Source organism: Poecilia formosa, unplaced genomic scaffold, assembly GCF_000485575.1.
Source record: "Poecilia formosa unplaced genomic scaffold, Poecilia_formosa-5.1.2 Scaffold217, whole genome shotgun sequence".
NCBI classification, from domain to species: Eukaryota; Metazoa; Chordata; class Actinopteri; order Cyprinodontiformes; family Poeciliidae; genus Poecilia; species Poecilia formosa.
The window spans coordinates 995,289-1,018,788 of NW_006800156.1; the positions used below are offsets into that span (position 1 = coordinate 995,289).

The 23,500-nt window shown below is 42.3% G+C and overlaps 2 protein-coding genes across 3 annotated transcripts; one reads left to right on the forward strand and one right to left on the reverse strand.

Moving 5' to 3' along the window:
- On the forward strand, positions 1–7,191 carry cyp17a2 (cytochrome P450, family 17, subfamily A, polypeptide 2). Of its 2 annotated transcripts, none has more exons than XM_016679687.1 (10): positions 1–1,167; positions 1,204–1,464; positions 2,084–2,204; positions 3,617–3,755; positions 4,396–4,625; positions 4,969–5,055; positions 5,166–5,381; positions 6,327–6,496; positions 6,567–6,670; positions 6,754–7,191. In XM_016679687.1, the coding sequence occupies exons 1-10, from the start codon at positions 1,031–1,033 to the stop codon at positions 7,017–7,019; spliced, it is 1,731 nt and encodes a 576-aa protein (XP_016535173.1). In that variant the 5' UTR covers positions 1–1,030; the 3' UTR covers positions 7,020–7,191. The 2 variants fall into 2 exon arrangements, with proteins under 2 accessions (XP_016535173.1, XP_016535174.1); XM_016679688.1 differs by having other exon boundaries at positions 5–1,149; positions 1,330–1,464.
- Positions 7,192–8,198: 1,007 nt separating this feature from the next.
- LOC103149085 (uncharacterized protein PB18E9.04c) lies at positions 8,199–20,999 on the reverse strand. Its single transcript, XM_007568101.2, has 5 exons — positions 20,832–20,999; positions 17,809–18,293; positions 16,620–16,781; positions 14,463–14,667; positions 8,199–13,620 (listed from the first exon to the last, which is right to left on the reverse strand). The coding sequence occupies exons 2-5, from the start codon at positions 17,951–17,953 to the stop codon at positions 11,892–11,894; spliced, it is 2,241 nt and encodes a 746-aa protein (XP_007568163.1). The 5' UTR covers positions 17,954–18,293; positions 20,832–20,999; the 3' UTR covers positions 8,199–11,891.
- Between the last annotated feature and the right edge of the window lie 2,501 nt (positions 21,000–23,500).

Here is a 23,500-nt window from a genome sequence, read left to right on the forward strand (position 1 = left end):
AATTAGGAATCCCAAATATAATGTAAAATAAATAATAAATCATGACATAAAGCATAGAGTTTGACTGAATAGATCTGCACTTATAGATCAGGAACATTGTCACTGATACCCAATCTAGAATATTTTTCAGTATCAGGATCAATACAGTTATTGATATCAGATTGATGCCGCTCCAGCTGAAACAGAGCTGATACAGATTCCTGAACCAGAACCACAGAAGAGAAAGACCCATTCAACTATCTAACCGGGTCAGAACGGTTCTAATGTAAAGTTCTTCTGATAAATAGATGAAATGTCTCCAGAAACAGTTTTTATGCTTCATGAAGAGAAAAACTGTCTAAAACAATTTCAGCTGGTTGAAAATGAGGTCAACATTTATGTCTTCAAAGTTTTGCTAAATTAAGTCCAAATCCAGGTAATAAAGTCTAAAACCATCAAACCTTTACCAAATAAAACCAAGTTCAAAACGGACCAGAACCACGATGCAAAATAACACATAAAACAAGAACTAAACTTCAGAACAGAATAAAGCAAACATGACGAGTTTGATTTAGTCCTGAGGCAAATCAGGCCATAACCAAACACCTCAGACTAAAATGGGTCAAAAACCGTCCAGAATGAACCGATAAACCGGACCAGAACCGGTCCAACTGGACCAGAACCGGTCCAGGACTAACCGGGTCAGACTGGGTCTAAAGTTCTTCTGACAGGAACCTAAACTGTCTCCTTCACTGAGTCAAGAAAGAAAACCTGGTCAGAGTCGACAGGCTGTTCTCCTTTAAGGTTTCCATGGCAACCCGTGGCATTCAGCCTGATAACACCAAGGCCACCCGATGAAGGAAAACACACACACACACACACACACACACACACACACACACACACACACACACACACACTCTCAGTCATGGTCAAACATCTGTCATAACAACACGCAGGCGTGACCTCTGACCTCTCCAAGGTTCCTCCCTGGCTGGTTAAAGTCAGGGTTCTTCGTCGCCTCCTCATTCTCCTCTTCCTCGCTGCAGCCATGCTCTCCACTCTGCTGGCCTCTGCCCCCCCACCCCTCATCCTCTTCCTCCTCTTCATCGTGGTTCTGCTGGTTCTGTTCTCCCGTCGGTCCGGTCAGGAAGCTAAACGTCAGAACTCGTCTGGTCCGGTTCAGGGATCCGGCCCGGTTCGGGGCCCTGGCCCGGTTCAGAGATCCAGCCCGGTCCAGGGATCCAGCCCGGTCCAGGGATCCAGCCCGGTCCAGGGATCAGGCCCGGTCCAGGGATCCAGCCCGGTTCAGAGATCCAGCCCGGTTCAGAGATCCAGCCCGGTCCAGGGATCCGGCCCGGTTCGGGGCCCCGGCCCGGTCCAGGAGCCCGTCCCCTGCCTGCCTCGCCTCCCGGTCCTGGGCAGCCTCCCCTGGCTGGGCGGAGGCCTTCCTCCTCACCTGCTCTTCACCCAGCTGACCTACAGGTGAGTCTGAGACGCTGCAGGACGGGTTGGTTAGCAACTGGGTTTAGAGAGGACTAGTTATCAGTGGGAATGCTGGTTAGCCAGAGGAATGACTTTTTGGGTTTGGATTGAACTAATATTTAATGGACTAGTTTGTGTTTAGTTAATTATCATATTTTGAGGTACTAATTAATTTTCATAAACACGTTAAAATGTATAAAATTAATCAGTGTTTGACATAGTTTAATGTGTACAGATTGATTAGTTGACATCTGAACACTGGTTGTTTTGTTGACTCTATTCTAGATAATGCCACAACTAGACTACTAGTTATCTTTGGGTTGGTAGATTTCCTTGACGAGCCTTTATGACTAGTAGTTTGTGCTCAAAACGACGAGTTAAGACTCGGATCTGAACTGAATCATGTTTAATTTAATATTTGTAAGACTAGTTAACTTCTTAAAACAGAATTTAATGCAGAGGAGGAAGGAAGATGTGTTGATAGGTAGATACGGTCCGGATTCTTCAATCTGAACGGATCCGTTTGTGGATTATGAGATTTTCAGGAAGAAAACTCTAATCCTGGACGGTAATCTGGTTCTAACTGATGATGACCTTTGACCCTGTGCTTGTTTCTGAGGTATGGATCTCTGTTTGCGCTCTACCTCGGCCCTCACTACACCCTGGTGGTGAACAACCATCAACACGCCAGAGAGGTGCTGCTGCAGAGGGGCAAGGACTTCGCTGGACGTCCCGACATGGTCAGAAACGCCAGCAGCCGTCAGCTTAATGAAAACACACCGAAATGTTTCCCTGCAGAACCTGAAACTCTGCTGAGGACCAGAGTCACGTCTCAGACACTTTTCTTTGGAAATGTTTTGATCATACTGGATATTTTAGGTAGAATAAATTTAGGTTTTTAACTCTGAGGAAAAATAATTGTAAGCAAGACTTTTATTTTTCCCTGTGGAGTGAATCACTCTTTTCATTTCTTCTTTTCCTTTACTACAACATTTTCCTACAGCGCCCCCTGGTGTCTCAACATGGGACCTTAAAGGTTTTGACTCCTTAAAATATATTTCTAATAGGCTTTGAGCAATTATATATGCAAAAATATAGCAGTAATTGTTTATAAGGGCTACTGTTTCATTTTTCATTTACAGCCTGGAGTTTCCAGATTTTAGGGAACAGAAAACGTTCAAAAAGCTGAATCTAATTTTAAAAAACAAGAGCAAATTTAATTTCCATTTTTGAATCTTATTAATAAACAACCGGGGAGCCAGTTTTTACTAAGCTTGCTAAAAATACTGAGTATGCATGTAAGTATAAAATGTGTTAAAGTGGACATAACACGTTTTTAAATCCCTGTTTCACATTTAAATTAGAAAGTTAGCTAATGCTAGCTTCAATAATGTTGCTGAAGGTTTTACAGAACAAAAAGTCTTTATGTAATAAAACTATTAAAAAAGACAGGACGTTGTGTACTCAAGATGCTAACAGCTAGCACACAGTGCTAACATTAGCAGAAGGCCCGTGCTACTGCTAGCAAAACAACGACTGGGTCCAGATGGCACACAAACACCTGAGTGAAGTTGGCCCCCCCAGCTTCTTCAAATCAGACAAAATTGGTGTCAAACGTTTGTGCTACGTTTGTGCTGGTTTGTGCAGGTTTGTGCAGCAAAAATTTTCGTTTGTGCTGCTTTGGCTTTGAAGATATTAATGAAAGTGTAAAGGTCAAAAGGTCAACCAGTCCCCCCACTTTTATGAAATCCAACTTTCTTTATATCTTTAAAATGACAGCAGCACAAACGAAAATTTTTGCAGCACAAACCAGCACAAACGTTTGACACCAATTTTGTCTGATTTGAAGAAGGTGGGGGGGCAACTTCACTCAGGTCACACAAACTGATGGTTTTAAAATAATTTTTGTCGTCACTGCAAAATCGCTGCGAGAAATAAAAATGGCGGATTAGCGAAGCTGGTTAACCGGAAGTCGTTGTTTAGAAGTAAAAGTTCACAAATAATAGTGAACAAATTGAACAATCTAACCTAAATATAATACAAAGAGAGACTAAAACAAACTGTTTTGCTCTTCTAGAGGTTCTAATGACACATCAAAATGAACGTATGGACTAAAAACCTGATGTTATGAACTGGGTTGTATTCTGGACAGGTCACCACCAACCTGCTGACCCGGGGAGGAAAAGACATCGCCTTCTCAGACTACTCTCCTCTGTGGAGGTTTCACCGCCGCCTCGTCCACAACTCCTTCACCCTGTTTGGAGAGGGAACCAGCCGACTGCAGGACATCGGTACCGTCCAGATCCACCACGTTTCTGATTAGAAAAACAAGCTGCAGGAGCCACAGCGACTGATTTTAACTATTACTGCTCTGTGGGAAAATAACCTACAACACTTTTATTGAAATTATAAAAATTGACATTTTGAGATTATTCACAAACATTTTCTAGAAATAACATGGAAATTTCTGAGATCCAAAGGTTCTTTTTTTGACTTTTTAAACTTTGAAAATTTCCAATTGTCCAAAATTTTTGACTTTATGAACTCAGAAAATTTCAAAGTTTATCTTAGAGAATTCTGAGATAAGTTTCAAAATTATTTTAGTTTTTTCTTGCAAATTTTAGACTTTTGAAGCTCAGAATTTTTCTTTTTTCTCCCAGGAAAATGACTGAGATTAATCTAAAAATTTGTGAGTTTTTTGGTGGAAATGTATACATTGTTTTTCACAATGTCCCTGGTCCATCGTTATGAAATATGTAGGAAGCCAGCGTTTTAAGAAAACCTGGAAAGATTTTCATCAAGAACACTTTAAACATTTAGAAACAAAGAAAATTGTCTTTTAAAGTTAGTAACTTTTCATGAGTGTTTTGAGATATTTTATCCTTAAGTATTTAGACCCCAGCAGCGACTGTAACATAAACTTCTGTGCAGTTTTGTCCGCGGTGGACGGTCTCTGCGTGGAGCTGCTGTCCCACGGGTCGCGGGGCTTCGACCCGTCTGCCGCCATCACCAGGGCCGTCACCAACGTGGTCTGCACCCTGGTGTTCAGCAGCTCCTACGGCCCCGGAGACCGCGAGCTGCAGGAGGTGATCAGCTACAACAACGGCATCGTGGAGACGATCGCCAGGGGCGGGCTGGTGGACATCTACCCCTGGATGAAGGTACGACTGGGGAGCCAGAGGAAAACCAAAACTATCCATGGGCAGAAGAGAAAATAATATGACGGCATGTCAGATTATTTATGACAGCATTATTTCTTTTCATACAAACAAAAAGTAAGAAAGAAAAAGTAAAAAAGGTAGAAATTTTGAAGCCAATTCACAGAAATTTTCTAAAAATAAAAAGAGTAAATTACAACTCCTCATTAAAATCCATAAAAACAAACCCCAACTGATTGATGCTTTAGATCTCAGTGAAAGTTTGGCTGAATTTTAAACATTTATTAATAATTTTCCTCCATTAAATCTGTAAACCTTTGACTCCCAGCCTCTGTCTGTCCTCCAGGTGTTTCCTAACAGGTCTCTCAGTAAACTGAAGGAGTGCATCACCGTGAGGGACCGACTGCTGACCCGGAAACTGGAGGAGCACAAGGTGAAAACCGTTAAAAACCACCAGAGACCAACAGCTCCCCCTACAGGCCGCAGTGCTCATTACAGCTCTGAGCTCTTCTCTTTTTCCATCGTCTATCTGGTGGGTTGCAGGCGGCACTGGGTGACGGTGACCCCCGTGACCTCCTGGAGGCCCTGCTGAAGGGCCAGACGGGCAGTGGGCGGGGTCAGAGGTCACATGGGTCAACAGAAGAGGGGATAACAGACGACCACGTCCTGATGACAGCAGCGGAGGCGTTTGGAGCCGGTGTGGAGACGACGTCCACCACTCTGCTGTGGATCCTGGCCTACCTGCTGCACCACCCTGAGGTCAGAGGGCAAAAAGGGCAAAACATCACCTTCTCATGACGTTTTGCTCAAACACGGCATTTCTGTGGCGTTGTCTTTGTTCCACCAATCAGAGCGTGCCATGAAACTGATGTGAGCACATATGTAAGCAAACAATAATCTACAGTGTTGAGCATTAAAATCTCAAACTCGGTCGCTCCTTGTGTATGAAGCACCAAAACGGCCAAAAAGGTGATATGTCGTCCAAGTCAAAATACTCCAGGAAGTGACAGAAATCACCAAACAAAATGCAGGATTTTAGAAAAACTCAAGAAAATGTGATACACCTGATTTCTGTAGCCTAATAATACATGGTTAAAGGGGACCAATGATGCAAAATTCAGTTTGGACATTTTTCTTTTTCCATTTGCACTTCTACTGCCAGCCAAAGTGCTTAAAAAACACCCAGCCATTGTTTTGGCAACAAGATAACGTTTTTTGGTGCCATTTCAAAATCCTCCCAATTGTTAAGTCATGTTGGGTTGCCCTGTTACCAAGCAACCCAAGCTGAGCTCCAGCACCTATGGTCAGCTGAGTTTCCCACTGCATGTGCTGCTTAATGGCTGCTGGAAAAGACAAGCGTTTCTTTATTGATTTATCATCCAGAAACCACTTGTTGGTTGTGCAGGAGGCTACACTTCTACCTTTCAAAGTGGTGTAATTACGCATCTGCATGCATCTATTTTCACATGCGAGTGTAAAGGTTGAGTTGGGCTGAGAAAAAAATGTAATGAACATGTTTTGTAGCCCATAAATCCATCCTAACTTGGTCAAGGATAGGTAAAAACACAAATACGGTTAGTTGGTGGATTTCAGGTAGCTAAGTAGCGTTTCAGTCCGTTCCCAGTCAACTCGTGTCGGTTAGAAACCGATGATGACCCGGACGCCCTTCAGGTCTCGGTCGTTACTTCTGGGTTTCCATCGCAGGTCCAGGAGCGCGTGCAGAGGGAGCTGGATGAGAACGTGGGCGGTGATCGTGCGGTGAGCGTGTCGGACCGCGGCCGGCTGCCCTACCTGGACTGCGTCATCAACGAGGGCATGAGGATCCGACCGGTCAGCCCGGTTCTGATCCCGCACACCGCCATGACCGACAGCAGGTAGGTCCGATCACATGGCGCAACGTTGAAAAGCTCAAAGAGTTTCTTAAAAACCCGTTTCCTCTCTCAGCATTGGCGGTCACGCTGTGCGCCGCGGGACTCGGGTTTTGGTCAACATGTGGTCGATTCACCACGACCCCCGGTTCTGGGACAAACCGGACCTGTTCAACCCAGGTGACCCTCAGGAAAACCCAAACAGATCTATCAAAACAAACGCAACAGAAACATCATTCAAACCATTTTCTCTCCTAACATAGATCGTTTCCTTGACGACAAAGGTCAGCGCACCACACCCACCTGCTTCCTGCCATTTGGGGCGGGACCTCGGGTCTGCGTCGGCGAATCGCTGGCCAGGCTGGAGCTTTTCCTCTTCCTGTCCTCTCTGCTCCAGCGAATGAGCTTCAGGCTGCCAGACGGGGTTTCCCCACCCAACTTGCAGGGGCGTCTGGGTGTGGTCTTACAGCCGCTGCCTTATAAGGCGGCAGTCAGTCCCCGTCCAGGTTGGGAGGGCGGGGCTAAATGAAAGGGGGCGGAGCTTACAGCCAAGAAAATAAAACTACTTTCTAGTTACCCTTTTCTGAATGAATGAAAAATAAATATTACAACCTTTTCTCATTGATTTACAGTCAGAATGATCTGATTTCTTTTTGTAAAAAAAACAACTTTCTAACAAATGGTTGCTTAAAATATATATATTTTTGCTTTGTAAAATATTTCTTAGCAAGACTAAATTACTAATTCTCAGCTAACTTCTTGTTATTTAGCATCACATCTTTCATCAGGTTTTCTAACATCCCTGTAAAACATTCCTATATTTAAAATTTTAAAATCTGAGGGGGTGCTGTGGTGGTGCAGGGGCAAAGCACCACCCATGCATTGAGGCCCTAGTCCTCATGCCAGTGGTCACAGGCTCAATTCCCAGTCTGGTGACATTTACTGCATGTCTTCCCCCTCTCTCACAACCCTCTTTCCTGTCAAACTACCTTCAAATAGAGCCAACAAAACCTTTTAAAAAAATTTTCTTAAATTTGGTTGTGTTGAATTTAAAAAAGTGAATTGTTCTTTATTTTTCAATACTGAAATCCATCATACCCAAAAAAATCTTTAATTTGACATTAAATTCAGTCATATTCAGATTAAAAGTCCTGTTTTTGAACATAACCTTTACCTAGGTACTAAAGACATTTTTTATGAAGTCTACATCTGTGTATTTAAAATATATAGATTATTCTGATGTAATATTCTAATCTTAAATGTCATGTTTTCATTAGCCATAAGCACAAAATCATCATAATCAACAAATAAAGACGTGAAAACATCAGTCTGTTTATTTTGCTTAGTGATGGAGTTACTGAATTGAACTTTGCAATAATATTCTCATTTATCAAACATTTATTGAATTAAATGGTAGGCTGCGTGTGATTTTACCGTAAACAGTCATCCCCTTCAAAATAAGAGCATGAGTATAAAGTTCTAGCTACTTGAATATTTTTTAGGTCGATAACCAAAACTGTATTGAATTTTTTTCACCTGCAAGTTTACAAAACAGTCGAGTAAATTAACACTTTAGAATTTATCTTGAATTATTTATTTAGGGGAAGCTAAATGTGCTAATCAGTTTAAAATTTAGCACTCAATTAAAATTAGCTTTGGTATAAATGTGGTGCTTAATGTTTCAGTATTAAACTTACAGACAGAAACATTTTAGATTCAACAGTTTTATTATATTTCCACACTTTTAGAACAGGCTGGTTTAGTTATGTCACACATACATACAAACATTCACACACACCAACTATTACCTCTAATAATACTAGTTAGTGCTCTTGTCATTTGAATATTACAGGATTTTAATCTTTTTTAAATCTTCTCCCACCGACTGACAGAAACGCCAGTGAGGATACGAAGGTGGAAAAAGACAAATTAGTTAAAATCCTGTAAACAGGGGAGGAACTGGACAGCGTTATAATCCTGGTCAACAAAAAGAGATCAGATCCTAAATGGTTTGACAAGCTTCGGATTTTAGGTGAAGAAACTGGCCTAGTCAAACCAAACCAGTCTCTAAAACCAACCAAATTAACATTTAATCCAAAAACTGTATTAAATGTTTATTTCTTTAGTTTCTCATCCAGTTTGGGCGCTGGTGTCTTCCATGTAATTCTTTAGAAAATGGAAATTAGATTTATCATCTCCCAACACCTGCTGACGCAGAATAACAGAAAACAGGCATTGCACAGCAGCACCAGTCAGGTATTACTATATTTAGCCTTGAATTCAAGAAAAAAAATCTACATTTTCAGTGAAAATCCAGTCAATGTGGAAATAGTAACATAGTTCAGTGACATAATTCAGTAGAAATAAGTAATTTAGACTTTAACACAGACATAAAGACAGGATTTCCCAAAGCAGGAAGGCTTGGAATCAGCTGTAATCTGTAACTTTACCATAAAAACGCCTCAGAGCTTTTGGTCAAAACCAAGACAGAAAAGACAATGACTCCAGAGACGCAACCGATGCCAATGGTTCAGGTTGTTTCAATCCTTTTTCGTTAAATATCGGTGCTCCAAGGCGTTTCTAATCAAACCCCAATCATCTCGAGCTGATCTCAGGTCTGCTCAGCCTTTGGGAACCAAAGTACAGACAAAGTTCAAACAACTCCCAGGTCACTCTGCTATAAAGCCACAGTCACACAGAGCAAGAACAGCTCTAAATAATGCTAAGTAGTAACAGTAGTCAAGTAGAAATGGCACTCGGAAACCAATGAAATATATAACGTTATAAGTTCAGGTAAACAAAAAACACCGTCAACCACAACATCAACTACAACATCAACACTGGGCGTCGCTCTAGAAGCCTCTAAGAACTCGTCGTTCTCACTCCACCGGTGCCGACTTTCAACCAGAAGCATCTCACTCGGTCAGTCAAAGTCCCAGGACCAGATATCTGGATCCGTCTCAAACCGTTTCTGTGGCAGGACTTTGTGCCTTTAATGGAGTCCTAGCAGCTTATCGCTCATTTGCATCATGTATCAGTGGCTCTGTTGAGTTATGCATGAAAGTGTGGATCAATGCAGCATGAGCACAGGGTATAAAGACCAATCAACCAGGCTGAGTCTCTCTCCATTCACTAAGGTTGGGTGGATGATTTCATGAGGTGATGAGAACCTTCACTTTTCCTCAATCACAGGCCCGTTTAGCTTTACTGCCGGAGGAAACATCTAAATGTTTCATCAATCTGCTGACATCACTGATCTTTCTCCCAAATGGACGTTTCTGAAACAGGAAAGCACTTCCTACAGGCTGGTGAATGGTGAAACCTACCGTTATACCACATATTCACAGAACCAGTGAAGTCAGGGTAGCTGTTGACCCTGTGGCGGCCTGGCACCTTAAGGTGTACCCCTGTGCCCTCAGTGGCCAGTAGAGACAGACACCAGTCTGTCCCTCATGGCCTTGTAAAGAAGATGGTGGATCGTGTCACTTCCTAATAGACTGGATTATGTCTTGACCATGTGGGAACCTTCTTCAGGTGTCTCTTGTCCGTTGACCTCAAGAGACCAACGCCCTACATGGAGCATTTTTTCTTTCCTCAGTTGAACAAAAATGCATCTAAACACTTTTCATCAGCCTCATTTGTAAACTTTTTTGCACCAAGAAAACAACTCCCAACTTTTCTGAAAAACGTTGGGAGTCACCAGTAAAGTGCAGGTAGCTGTTGACCCTGTGGCGGACTGGAGCCTTAAGGTGTACCCCTGTTCCCCACACTGACCGGGAGAGACAGACACTAGGCCCTCATGGCCTTGTATAGATGATAGATGGATGCATCATTTCCTAATAGATTGGATTATATCAACACATTTCTTAACCCTGTGTTGGACTGGGAACCTGCTTCAGATGCGTCTCTTATCATTTGACCGTAGAAGATAAACACCAACCCCCTTCAACACGATGAAATGTTTTTCTTTTCAAAGTTGCTCAAAACTGCTTCTAAAACTTTTCATCAGCTAAAGACATCGGTCTGACCCTCAACAGTAAACTTTTTCATCCTGACGTTTCTGATGCTGTATTTTCACTTTTCTCTGGGTTTATTTACTCTCTAGAATAAAAATATTGCTAATCATCTCACTTCCAATTCCAGATCCTACGGTGAGCTGAAACACGGCAGCATGTACAAAACAACTACTAACTGCTTCATTGATAAAATATACTCCATCTCTGTGTGTCACAAAATATGTACACTGACTTGTCTATCAAGCTCACAACGTACGAAACACCGACCTAAAAATAAACCAAACTCTTTAAACATGTTTGCAGTGACTTATTCTTTTAAAAGGCCTTGAAATGTCTCTGTTTGCTCTGCAATTTGTTTTGTACTATTGTTCAAATCTGCTAAAGTTAAGGACGAAGGAGGGGCGTTTATGAATGAAGAGACCCAGAAAGTGACGGAGATCGAGACGTCTACGGCGTATTGTTTGATCTGACCTCACACTCCGAGAAAGAGACAAAGACGGGGCGATGACACGCTCCGCCTCTGCTCTCTTTGGGGCTTTGTTTCGCTCTAAAAGCAGCCATTGTTTGTTTACATTCATGTAAGAGCTTTTCTCTGCTGAGATGTCGACGCAACACAAGCCAAGCCGAGCTGTCCGCCTTGAAGTTTTCCACTCGCTAACTGCAAACCTAACTCTGCTCTGCTGACAGACCCAGCCATCAAACCCAGTGAATCAGTCTCCCCTCCGTCAATCAGGCGCCATGAATCATCCACCTACACCGGGCTCTCTTCCTTTTTCAGAGCAAGCCAACTTGTTCCCGGCACATTTCCAAACCTCCGTCATCATCCAAGACGGCAGTGGAAGGTATCGCCGCCTTCTGAATGCTCGACTCTTTAAAGATGCTCATTTATGGGCAAAAGACGGAAAGCGTCACTGCCTGCAGGGGCACGATTTCAACCTCAGACAAACACGTGTGCAGCTTTTATGCCGTATTTGCGTCACATGGAGATTATTTCCCCCTTGTGTGCAAATTTATGTAGTTGGATCGATGCTAACCATATTTGACTGTTAAGAGGATTTATTAAAATTTGTTGATGCGAGTCAACAAAGATTGGGTTACAGTGTGATTTAATACGTGTTAAAGAGTGTGCAGGACATGGAGATCTCTTAGGTAAGGAAGAAGAGCTAAGTTTTAGCTCAATCATCCTGAAATGAAACAGACGCCTCTAGATCTGGTGAACGTGGCACCAAAGCCCATAAAATGACTTCCGAACCAAATCTTTCTAACACCGGTGCATTCATCGTCTAGGTTCACAACCACGACGCTCGAGAAGCATCTTCTAAATTTGATGGCTGCCTGGCGTCCTCCAGGTCAGAGCGAGGAACTGAACCATCGACTTTCATCGGTTACACTGTCTCCATGACGATAATGACCTTCTCTTCAGGGGTCGACGTGGTGACCGAGGTGGAGGGGTTACACGGCGTAAGTTCGTCCCCTGTGCTCATCTGACTTCTTGCGGGACAATCCACGCTATCATGCACGTCCGTGTCTCCGTCTTTCTCCTCTTCCTCTTCTTCATCCTCATCCTCCTCCTCCTCTACTCGACATCTGCACACCTCAATCCCAGAGTCGCCGGTAAGACGACGGTGCCGGTACTGGCTCTCGTCCGCTCCCATGTCATCGTCTTCGTCCTCCTCTCTGTCCCCAGCGGCCTGCTCCTCGTCTCCGTCCTCCCAGCACGCGGGTCCGGGTTCGAAGACGTCCACGCACGGCGAGAAGACGGTCTGTTTCGGTGGAGACTGAGTAGCGCGGGGCGACGGGGAGAGGGAGGATGCGTGGCCGGAGGAGGAACCGCCTTTGTCGGACGGGTGAAGAGCGGTGAGGGGGTCCAGGAGTAATGCTGGTGCCACAAGAGGGGTTTGGAGTGAGGATGGAGAAACAACCGCAAGGGGCGACGGAGAAGACATGAAACAAGTTTCAGACTCGATCGTGATTGCTGGACAAGAAGAAGCGCCGTCTACCGGAACCGGAAGGAGGGTTGGCGATCCTGATCCAGAGCTAAAACTAGCCTGAACATCTGAAGGCAATGGTGCGAGAAGGTTTGACTCAGATGAACCTCGCAGCTCTGGACTCGGTCCAGAAACGTTTACAGTCAAAACCAGACAAGAGTGCTGGGAAGGCCCTGACCCAGGGCTTGAGGGAATCTGGGCCAAACCCGACCCGGGAGATGGTTCTAAGTTTTGAGTCAATGGAGATGAAACGGTTTGTGTAATCGTACCTGGGGTGAGATTTAAATGTGTTGGTTTTGGAATCAGAGGGGCGCCAATAATGGCTGAAGTACAATCAGACAGCAGTGGTTCTTGGTCCTTTGTCGGGTTTGGAGACGCTATAGTTTGGGTCGGGGTTACAGGTGCATCGGCTGGCACAACGCTAACATCCTGATCAGGAGTTAGACGGCTGGCAGAGTCTGCTTTCAAGGCCATAGTTCTGAGAACGTCTGGAGACGGTGCTGATGGCGTCGAAGGAGCACTAGGTGGATCAAAAGTTCTCGAAGAATCAAGAGTCTCCAGAGCTTCGACCGGCCCACAGCAGTCAGAGGGGTTAGCTGTTGGCGTGGGAGGCCCTGACAGACTTCCGGTTCTCGTGATTTTACTGCAAGGGAGCTGGATGGCATCGAGCCTCGGACTGGGGAGTGGACTGGAGCTACCGGTGCTGAAGATCGGAGAACATGGAGGAGGCATGTCGAGCTTTCCAGGAGACGAAGCTGCAACGGTGAGGGTGACCTCAGAGCCAGGTGAGAGCTGAGGAGGCGCTGCCCTGGTAACCACCGCCACGGTAACAGTCTGGCTGGGGAGGGAAGAGTCCGTGGCGGAGGCTTCCTGAGCGCTGACGTCTTCGGCGCCCTCGATGTCAACGGCCACCGCAGCGGCCGGTCTGTCAGAAGCGAACTGGGCCTCGCTGGCCGCCAGGCAGCTGGCTGCAGCCGCTATGGTCTCCATGGTGACATCAAGGGTGAGGGGCGTGGCCTCGCTTGGCGTGGAGGCGTGGCTTGTGTCGGTCTCGTAGGTGATGGGCGCTGAGAGCGAAGAGCTACACGGAGAAGAGGGGCAGCAGGAGTCGCAGGAACAGCTGGAGCTGCAGACAGGTCAAAGGTCAAACGTCTGACAACAATCAGCTCAGCAGTTTAAATATGTTTTTACGTACTCGTTAAAAATGTCACTATGTTGCCACCATGGAGGACAGATTCTGCTCCAGTGGTAACTACAGAAATACACCATTCAGTCAGAAACAACCAATCAGAGCCAGGGGGAGGGGCTTAGTCTGTCTGCCATGATAACTAATTTTTCTGGATGATAAATTGTCCCAGAAGTTATCGCTATAAACAGTAATATGGTTTTCAGCCCATTTTTAATGGCAAAATAATGCAAGATCACATTCTAAAAATTAATTAACTTTAGATTCTAATGAACATTTAAAACTGGAAGATATTTTAAATATCCAAAATAAATAAACAAAACAACAGAAACAACAAATAAGATGAATTATGAAGTTTTTTTTTTAATTTATGATGCGATTAATCAATTTATTGCTTATTGCGATTGATATCAATCTTAACAGTATCAATCATACGCTGCTCACACCCTTCCCCTTGGTCTCTGTATTGCTACAGATTCTTCCCAATAGAAGAATGCTAATGCTAGTTAGCATAGCCAACAATGATGGCGTCTAAAAGGTTTTTCTGTAACAGTAAATTACAACATTTTCACATTTAGCAGAACATACACTAGGGTGATTAACAGCACTAAGACCCTCCTCCTGGCTCTGATTGGTTGTTGTTGGTTGGGATTGGTGCGTTTCTTCAGAGGACAATAGTAGCTCAGGGAGGAAGTACCAACCTGCCATGGTTACAGTTTTAACAAATGTGTAAAAAACCTTTTAATAAAAGTTGCATCCCGCAGCTTTGAAGATTCGTCTACCTGTTGTCGGAGCTGAAGGAGGACGGGCCGTCGCTCAGCGGTCGGTGCAGCAGCGGGCCGTGCTGCGTAAGCAGGTGCGGGTCGGCGGCACGCGGCGGCTGCGGGTATCGAGGGGTCGTAAAAACAGAGCTGTACGGTGGAGGAGGAGTGGAGGGCTGGGCCGCAACCTCCTCATAGGACGGCAGCTTTAGCGACGCCAGGAAACCTGCAGAGAAACCGGATCAGAACCACCGATAAGACAGACGGTAGTTTGGTTCTCATCAGTTCTGGAGCTTTAACACTTATAGGAAAAATGTCTTGTTTTTAGGGAAATAAACGGCCAATAAAACCAGAACTTTTTCATCAATATTAAGAAATTATTTACTTAAAACAAACTCCTGAATCTTGTTGAAAAGTTTTCTCCTTCAGATATTTGCACTAGAAACTGGACCAAAAATATGTGGAAAGATTTTGTAAATTTGCAGTGACAGATTATATTCAGGTTGAGACAATCATTCCCTCTGGTTTTGTGAAACTGAAAGGATTTTTGTTCTTACTGTTTTACTTTTGGACATTTGTCATTTGAAGGCTTTTATTTTTAACCATAGTTTTGTAATTTATTATCTTATAAATTTAGCTCATGCATGTTACGTCTGGTGTTTTATTACCACTCTACTACACCAACTAGTGAATTATTTAAAATGTAGACATTTCTACCAAAAACAGTGATGGAACTGGTTGGTAATTTAAGCTACATTTGAACAAATCCAGTGTTTTGTTTTAATCTAGAGTCAGTGCCGTTTTAGCCCCTGTAAATTGTGCTGTGTTACACCGACTGCACAAGAACGGCTTCATAAACAAAGTTTGGCTGACTGATCGATAAAGCTGAGCTGGAAATTTCCAGCGATTCGTCACTGAAGTAGATTAGAGAAGCATCAGCTGAGCGTCAGCAGCAAACAAAAGGACAAAACAAGAGCCGGCTTCATTGTGTTGACGGATGAAAAAGCCTCTCATCTTTTCTACGCTGGAAATCCTGCAAACTATTTCCAGTAAAAGGGATCGTCTGCTGAAATAATGTTAACTGTTGGCTCTAAGGTGCAGCAGGAATCAGGTCTGCCAGCTGAGAAGAAAACAATCAAACTCACGATATAAACGTTGGCTCAGCCTTTACAAAAGTTTTCTCTCATTTTATCACGTTATCCGTTTTGCTGGAGTTTTCTGAGTTAAACCAGCACAAACTGGTGCATAACTGGGAAGTAGCAGATAAATGCCTTCTGAGCTTTAATATTTATCACAAATAAAATGTGATGTATTTGAATTATGCTCCAAATAAAATCCAATGGACCCACCAACTAACTAGCAAACTGAGCCCAACTGTACCAAGGCTAGAATGGCCTAGTCAAAGTTCTGGCTTCACTTCAATTGAGAATCTGTGGCAAAACAAAGTTTTAACAGAGTCTGAGTCTCTATTAAAGCAATTATTTTTGTAATCAATAATTCTGACGATTAATTGATTAATCAGATAAAAAATGGTTCATTCTGATTTTTCATTCAACCACTTAAGATTATTTTATGCAATATTAAAAATAAAAATAATTCAATAAATTTTTCAATTAAAAAAATAAACATTTTATTTCCTAAAATGCCATAACGTCATTCCTTCAGTGTAAAAGATGCATCTGCAGCTAAAAAATACAACATGTGAAAAGCATCAGTACAGCACAGGGCTGACCTGGTGACGAATTATTGATTAACTGATTAACAACTGGATGCAAAAGGTGCTTAAAAGGGTTTTACTGAACAGAATCTGAACCAGGTGAAGCGAAAGCTCCCAACAGAGGAGTTCAGATGAAGGTTTTTAATATATTAAAGACAAAATGCTTTATTTTTGTACAGTTTTGGTTTAATTATTGCTCTGATGGTTGTTGTTCTTGGCCTTTTTTAGAGTCTTTATACTCCAGTTAACAATTAATCAATTTCATATTATATTTCATTTATCGATTAATCGTGATTAATCAGATTAATCGTTTAAACTTTAATAAACTTTGTTGTTTTGATGTGATAAAATGAGGTGTGAATGCTTTAGCATCATGTTGTAAAGTTTGATAAGGGTTCTTTTGGAGTCCAGAGCAGAGGCGTTGTGTGTGCTAGTGGGTCAGAACCAGCAGCTGGACTCACTGAGGTCCAGCATGGAGGAGGGGAAGGAGTTGGCTCCATGGTAGGCCAGCAGGCTGATCTCTCTCTGCCTCTGCTGCTGCTGGACCCGCAGCTTGGCCCGACGGTGCCGGTACGCGCAGCAGCAGCTGAACAGGATGAGGACGGTCCAAAGCAGCCAGAACCCTGAGGACGGTCAGAACAGAACCACAGCTCAGAGTTCTGGTTCAGGCACATCGAAGCTGAATTAACTCAGCTTCATAAATGAGAATCCAGAAGAAAAAGTGAATCATTTTGGTTCTGAGATGAAGTTAATGTTTATAATGTTGTATTTTTATTGTCTAAAGGAAAATCCCAAAACACTGTAAATATTTAGCTGTTATGAAATAAAATATTAATATATTAAACAACAGAAAAGCACATACAAAAACCAAATCCTGACACAATGAAACAAATAAACTGCTCTAACTGTGTTGATCTTTAAGCAAATTACCTTTATTCCAGTCTGTATGCTCCAGTTAACAATTACTAATTGATTGAATAATCAATTAATCACTACTAATCAGATTAATCGTTTTAGCCCTATTCAAGAGCTTACGTCATGTCAGACTGATTTGAAGTCATTTCTTTTCCTGAAGTTAAATCTGTAATTTACATTTTAATGGGTAAAAGTATGTTTTTGAATATGACCTGGTTGGTTTGACTGGAAGTTTTATTCCCTAATAAATGAAATAATCTATTTTTATTTACTCAGACTATCTTTGTTTGATATTAGCAGTGACAAAAAACAAAAATAGCAGAAATCTGAAGAGGTAAACAAAGCACTGTAACATAAAGTACTTCAAGAAAGAGTAAATGTTTATTTAAAAGTTTTGCTGCCTTGTTGAAGAATAAGTCGTTCAGCATTTCTTTAATTAAAAGCAAAACTTTAAGCAATAATGTCTCCTGCAGAAAAACACATATAAGCTAATATTAGCATTTGCTAATGTTAGCATTTTAGAGAATTTTGACATAAAATTTCTTTTAGAGAAATGCATATGAGCTAATATTATAATTTTCATTTGTTTTAGTTTACACACTGCTTTTTGTATGCTAAGTGGGGAACATTACTTGCTATTGATAGCCCAGATGCTAATGTTAGCATTTTAGCTAATTTTGATGTAAAGCTAAACTTTCACATCAAAAGTGTAGCTCTTATGTCAGGAAAACTTACACCAGAGCTCGTAGTAGTAGGTGCAGCAGCCGGTCTCTCCGCAGCAGTGTCCCGTCTCACACAGATATCCTCCGTTAGCGTTGGCTCCGGGGCAGTACCGCGGTCTCCCCAGCAGGGGCAGGCTGCCACCGGAGTGGTACTCCATCGCACCCCCGCTGATCACCCTCTGTTACGCCAGAGCCACCGCTATCCGTCTACCTCAAGCCGCTAACTCACCGTTAGCTACCTGGTGCTGGTCGCAGTCCACCTACATGTTCGAAGTGGTTTGGTTTCTAACCAAATCTCAGTTTGTTTTTATTCTCTGGCTGTTTCTAAACGCTTGGCAGGTTGGAGCTGCAGGACAGAGATCACAGTGAAGCTGCGGCTAGCCTGGCAGTGTTGGGGTCATTTTTCAGACGAATCCCACCAAGACGCTTCTGCCGCAGCAGCAGGAGAGGAGCGGCTGGTGGGGCGAGACGAGACGACGGCCAATAGGACGTCCTGGACTGCGGAGAGAGAGGAAAACAACGCTTTATTGATAAACAACAACAGAGCGTGACACACAGCCACTACTACAGCCTGTTTGATATTCATCTCTGCACCGACTTAACCTCGAGAGACACAATGAAGCCACTCTGTCCACCGCGCACGCGCACACACAACCACACACACACACACACGCATACGTGTTTAGCTATACTTCTGGAGACTAGGTTGGAAATCATGTTTATGGGTACACCAGTAAACTCTCTGCCCCCGTCCTGGAAAAGCTGCAGAAAATAAATCTGAATGTCTCCACTTATTCCTAGACTCTACATTTTCAGGAAAGTTAAAAATGATTTTCTTTTTAAAGTTTATCGATGCATAAAGTACCAAACAAAAGAAGTTGTTCGGTTTTCTTCAAACAATCAGAATTTTTATACAATTTTGAGGCGAAACAAATAAGATCTGATCTTTTCACGTCCTCAAAAAAGTAAATTTTATGCCACTGCCATGGGTGGAACTAAATGGGAAACGTTTCCGATGGTTCTCAAAGAGTCTGGAGCCAGAAGGGTCACGCTGCATTTTATCCAACTTTTCTACATAACTGACGTCAGACATGCAACATAATTCAGCACCAGGAGAAGCCAGACGTCGTAAATCAGGACGTAAACAATACGTACATATATTGTGACAACATCGTCAGCTCCTGTTGATCAGGTTATATTTCACATTACATCCAACCTGTCTATTGGAGGTTACATAAAAATGTCAGTTTTTATTTACTTTCAAAATCAAAACACAGAACCAGCAAAGTTATGATACAAACTGAGATGTGATTAGCTTAAAGAAAAACTAGGGTGGAAAAAGGGAAAAATATATAATAAAAATAACTAGATAAAATAAACACATAAATATAATTATTACAATACATTACTTCCAGCTGAATGTAAGTTTTCCTTTAAGATGGTCAGAGCGTAGAGCAGGTGGCCCATCAGGGGGCGCCAACATGACTTAAAATTTTCTGTTTTCCGACTTAATTTTGAATTTCTTCAATTTTTTTGCTCTCCGTTGGAAAAATTCCAAATATTTCCCAGTACTGTTGAGATACCGTAAGACGTTTATCGCAAATCCAGTTTCACAAATACATTTCTGACTTAAAAATAGCCATTTGAAGTTTATTACCTTTATTTATTTTTATCTGGCAGAGGCAGCCCCAATAGACACTGATCTTTACAGAATCTTTTCAATTGCACCTACCTCTTTAATTACACACCCAGAACCTAGAAGGGCACAAAGTTGGTACTAGTAACTTGAGTAACTTCTTTTGAAAAAATTTTCTTTTAGAAATATGTTTACTATGTTGTACTTTTTACTTTTACTTGAGTAATTTTATTATGAAGTATCTCTGCTCTCATTTTAGTAAAATTTCTGCATTTTCTACACCAACTGAATGAAAAATAAACACGTTTTAACCAAAAATTTGAAACTTTAACTTTTGTTAAAATTTCAGACGTTTTTTTATTGAGAAAAAAACTGATTTGGAAAAATTTTGTTTTGCTTGAGTTTGTTATTTTTTGTAATTTATATAAATTATTTTCATTTTGATGTTAACTGATGCTATAGAGCCATAACAGTTTCCACTGTGCACATTAGTGCATATCTATGGTATATTTAGTGTTTAAACTGAAAAAACACAGGAATAAGCGTTTTTAGGGGGAGTCTAAAACATTTGTAGATTTTAGCTATTTAAGGGAGGTTGTTGTTCCAAATTCTTGTGAAAACAGGATGTCTACTGTACTTCATTTAACATTTTAATAAATGTTTAAAGATTAAATGTATTTAAATAGAAACTAAAACCAGGAGTTTACACTGAGAAACAACTAAAACAAAATCCTGGGAACATTCAGTCAGGCAGAAAAAACACCCCTGGTTCCTGCAGTTTGTGCTTCAGAGGGTCAATAATATCATGAAACGTTGATAACATTAATGCAAGAGGAAATCTCAGTGATATTTGAACAACACAGCGTAAGTAAATATTCACCACACTGTAATCCTAGATACAAAATGTTCCCAGCATTCCTTCCTTAACGCCACACATGTTTAGGAATGTCTGGCTCCCCAGAGGAACAGTTTTAGAGAATCTCGGCCCTCATCGGGACGTTTCCTCTGATTTTTAGCAGTCGGCTGGCCCCTGAAGGGAGCAGCAGCCGCCCGGACCAAGATGTCCCCAAGCCGCCGGTGGTCCCCGCACTGACGGGGCCGCGGCGGCGTGGCGTCCCTCACCGGGCCAACTTCTGTCTGCATGCTGCAGTGCCGCACACGCGCGCGCACACGCACGCACCCCATTTGCAGCCCGGTAAACATGACGCCCCACGGTCAGCGAACGCAACACACGCACGTAGGCCACATAAAGGCCACATAACCGGGCTCTGGTTACACGCAGACGGTGCGTTTTAAAAATAACGGCGCTGGTGTCCAGGGTTGCCCAGCCAGCAGACGGCCCCCCTCCAGCGGCCGACAGCCACCACCCCTCCGGGATATTCACACAAAAACAGCCGTACCCCTCCATCCAGTCAGCGGGCCTCCCTGCAGCGCGGCTCGGTGTGCTCACGGCTGGCTTGGCGGAGCGTCGGCGCTCGGTTCCGCTGTCTGTCTCCCGCCTCCTCGCGCTCCCGCTTTTGTGCGACCCTCCGTGAGCCCCGCCGCCATCAGCGCCAGCGGCACGTGAAGCCCGCGCAGCTCTTTGCCGAGCACTTCCGCCGTCTGGCGGGAGACCTTCAAAGTAAAAGCACCGAACTTTTCACACGTTGATTTGGAAACAGTTTAAATCTGAACACCCACTGACAAAATAACTTAAATAAATAAAAATGAAACCAAACAAATAAAGCCACAAATAAATAAAAACAAACAAAAACATATAAATAAAACGAAACTAAATAAATTAACAATAATTTGTTATTAAAAATTAACTAATTGAACATATAAATATAAGTAAATGAATAAAAACAAACAGCTGAAACATTTTTAATTACATTTATTTCCCCTTTGGGATTAAAAAAGTACTTTTAAATTTGAATTTAATTAAAATTCAGTCACAGATTTGAACTCTATCAGTAAAATGATTATATGTGACAAAACATACAAATATTTAATGGTTTAATCAGCTTTTATTTTGTAAAGCTGACAAAAGAGGACGGTAAACAGGAAGTTCTCGCTGTGTGTGTTTGTGATAGTTGGACTTCCAGCAGCAGAAGCAGCAGATCCCGCAGTATCAGTCTGCCGGTTTTAAGCCTCTGCTCGGGATTCAGCCAGCAGGTCCTGTCCAAACATCCAGCCAGCAAACATAGAAACCAGCCGCGGAGCCAGAAACCAGTCAAAAGGCGGAGAAAATGAGGATAAAAACAGACAGATTATGGATTCTGATGACGGGCGCTCTGGCTTCTGATTGGTCCGAGCAGAGAGGCTGCGGACCAATCAGAGGAAGGCTGCAGCTCCTAGCAACAGGGAGAAACTTCTTGATTTATGTCGGAAAACTTCTAGCAACATGCTGATTTTGTTCATAGCAGAAAACATAAAAATGGCAAAATGAGTCTGAAAAGTTCCTATATATTTATTAATTTGTTTATTTCTGTCTAATAAAGTTACTTAAATAATCTCTTTCCTATTTACAGTATTTCATTCATAACGATGTTTGTAAGTTGAATAATATTAATAGAACAAAAATGTGAGATATTCAGGGTGTTTGAAAACCTTTTTTTAGACCGTGTGTCAACAGCTGGAGCTGCAATAAGAAGATTTAATTGACATTTACCCTTAAAAGGCCAAATTCCCGTTTATAAAATATGTTTTCTGCTCTTCAACAGGTTATTGCTTATTAGTCATTGTTGTTTATAATGAACAATACGCTTACAGAGTATTTACATAAATGGAACATAAATAAGTGGATAAATCTGTTCATTTTCCTTGGTTTCTCAACTTCATTTGGAGTAAATAATGGCTAAAAAGAGAAAAAAAAGCGTTTAAAATGTGTACTTACGTTTCTATTTCACTGATTATTAGACAGTTAATTAGTCTTACAGTCCAGATTCTTTCTGCTGTTTGATGTTTTTCTCTAATACTTTGTAAATTATGTGATTCAAGGGAATTATGAAGATACTTTGTAAATTATGTGATTCAAGGGAATTATGAAGTAACAATATTTGACCGAAACCATGCAGTTACATGATAAAGCCAGCAGGCGGCAGCAGATCCCCTTCGCGGGCTGGCAATAGCTGCGTTTATCGATCTTATTTTTCGTTATTTTGATTTAACAGAGAATCATTGTTCAGCTTTTGAACTTTATTTCAGATTAATTCTCTGAGAGCGACAGGAATGACACTAATGCAGCCCTGAGCTCTGCGTCTCTGAGTTGCAAACTGCAGTAGTGGATCATTTCAGCCTAGTCAAATCTGATGAGACGTTTTAGTGACTGTGATAAGATAAAAAAAAAGATGCTCTCTGGGGTTACTCCTGAGTGAAAGTTGCTCACAAACATTTGGTTTCCTGCTCTTCTGAAGTTTGCAGAGACGGGTGCGGCAGATGAGAAGCTCTTTGCGGTTTCCACTTCACTGCAGAAAGAACCTGTTGCACTCAGCATGACCTCTTCTCTCTCTGTGTGTTTACACAGGAGAAAAACTAGGTTTGAAAGACGATGTTCGCAGTTGTTCTTCATCCAGTCTGACTGAACCTGAGATGTTTTACAAAGAAAAGATGCATCAAAACTGGTAGAAAATTTTCACTATAAGACCTGAGTTCAGTGAAAAATAAAGTTCAACAATCAACTTAGGATCACTGAATACTAAGGCACTGTAGTGCTAAAATGTTAGCTGTGCTAATCCTATGGCACTAATCAAACACTAAGTCCATTAATACTAACACACTTTACCAACATAGTACTTAGCAGAAGCTAACACTAAAGTGTTATATCATTATGGTACTTAGCGGAAGCTAACGCTAAAGCGCTAAACCAACATTGTAATTTGCAGAAGCCAATGGTAAAGTGCTATATCAAAGCAGCATTTAGCCAAGCTAATGGTAAAGCTAATGGTAAAGTGCTGTACCAACATGATATTTAACGGAAGCTAATGCTAAAGCAGGCTGCACAGTTCGATTCCCGGCCCGGAGTCTTTCTGCATGGAGTCTGCATGTTCTCCCTGTGCATGGTGGGTTCTCACCGGGTTACTCCAGCTTC

What these genes read in the sequence shown, in the direction of transcription:
- LOC103149085 (XM_007568101.2), bottom strand. Translation starts at nt 17,953, where the DNA reads ATGGAGTACCACTCCGGTGGCAGCCTGCCCCTGCTGGGGAGACCGCGG. An exon ending in CTACTACTACGAGCTCTGGT is followed by an intron (nt 16,782 to 17,808) that starts GTAAGTTTTCCT and finishes GACCGTCCTCAG; the next exon opens with GGTTCTGGCTGCTTTGGACC. An exon ending in TCCTTCAGCTCCGACAACAG is followed by an intron (nt 13,621 to 14,462) that starts GTAGACGAATCT and finishes ACCTGTCTGCAG; the next exon opens with CTCCAGCTGTTCCTGCGACT.
- cyp17a2 (XM_016679687.1), top strand. Translation starts at nt 1,031, where the DNA reads ATGCTCTCCACTCTGCTGGCCTCTGCCCCCCCACCCCTCATCCTCTTC. An exon ending in CAGCCGACTGCAGGACATCG is followed by an intron (nt 3,756 to 4,395) that starts GTACCGTCCAGA and finishes ACTTCTGTGCAG; the next exon opens with TTTTGTCCGCGGTGGACGGT. An exon ending in ACCTGCTGCACCACCCTGAG is followed by an intron (nt 5,382 to 6,326) that starts GTCAGAGGGCAA and finishes TTTCCATCGCAG; the next exon opens with GTCCAGGAGCGCGTGCAGAG.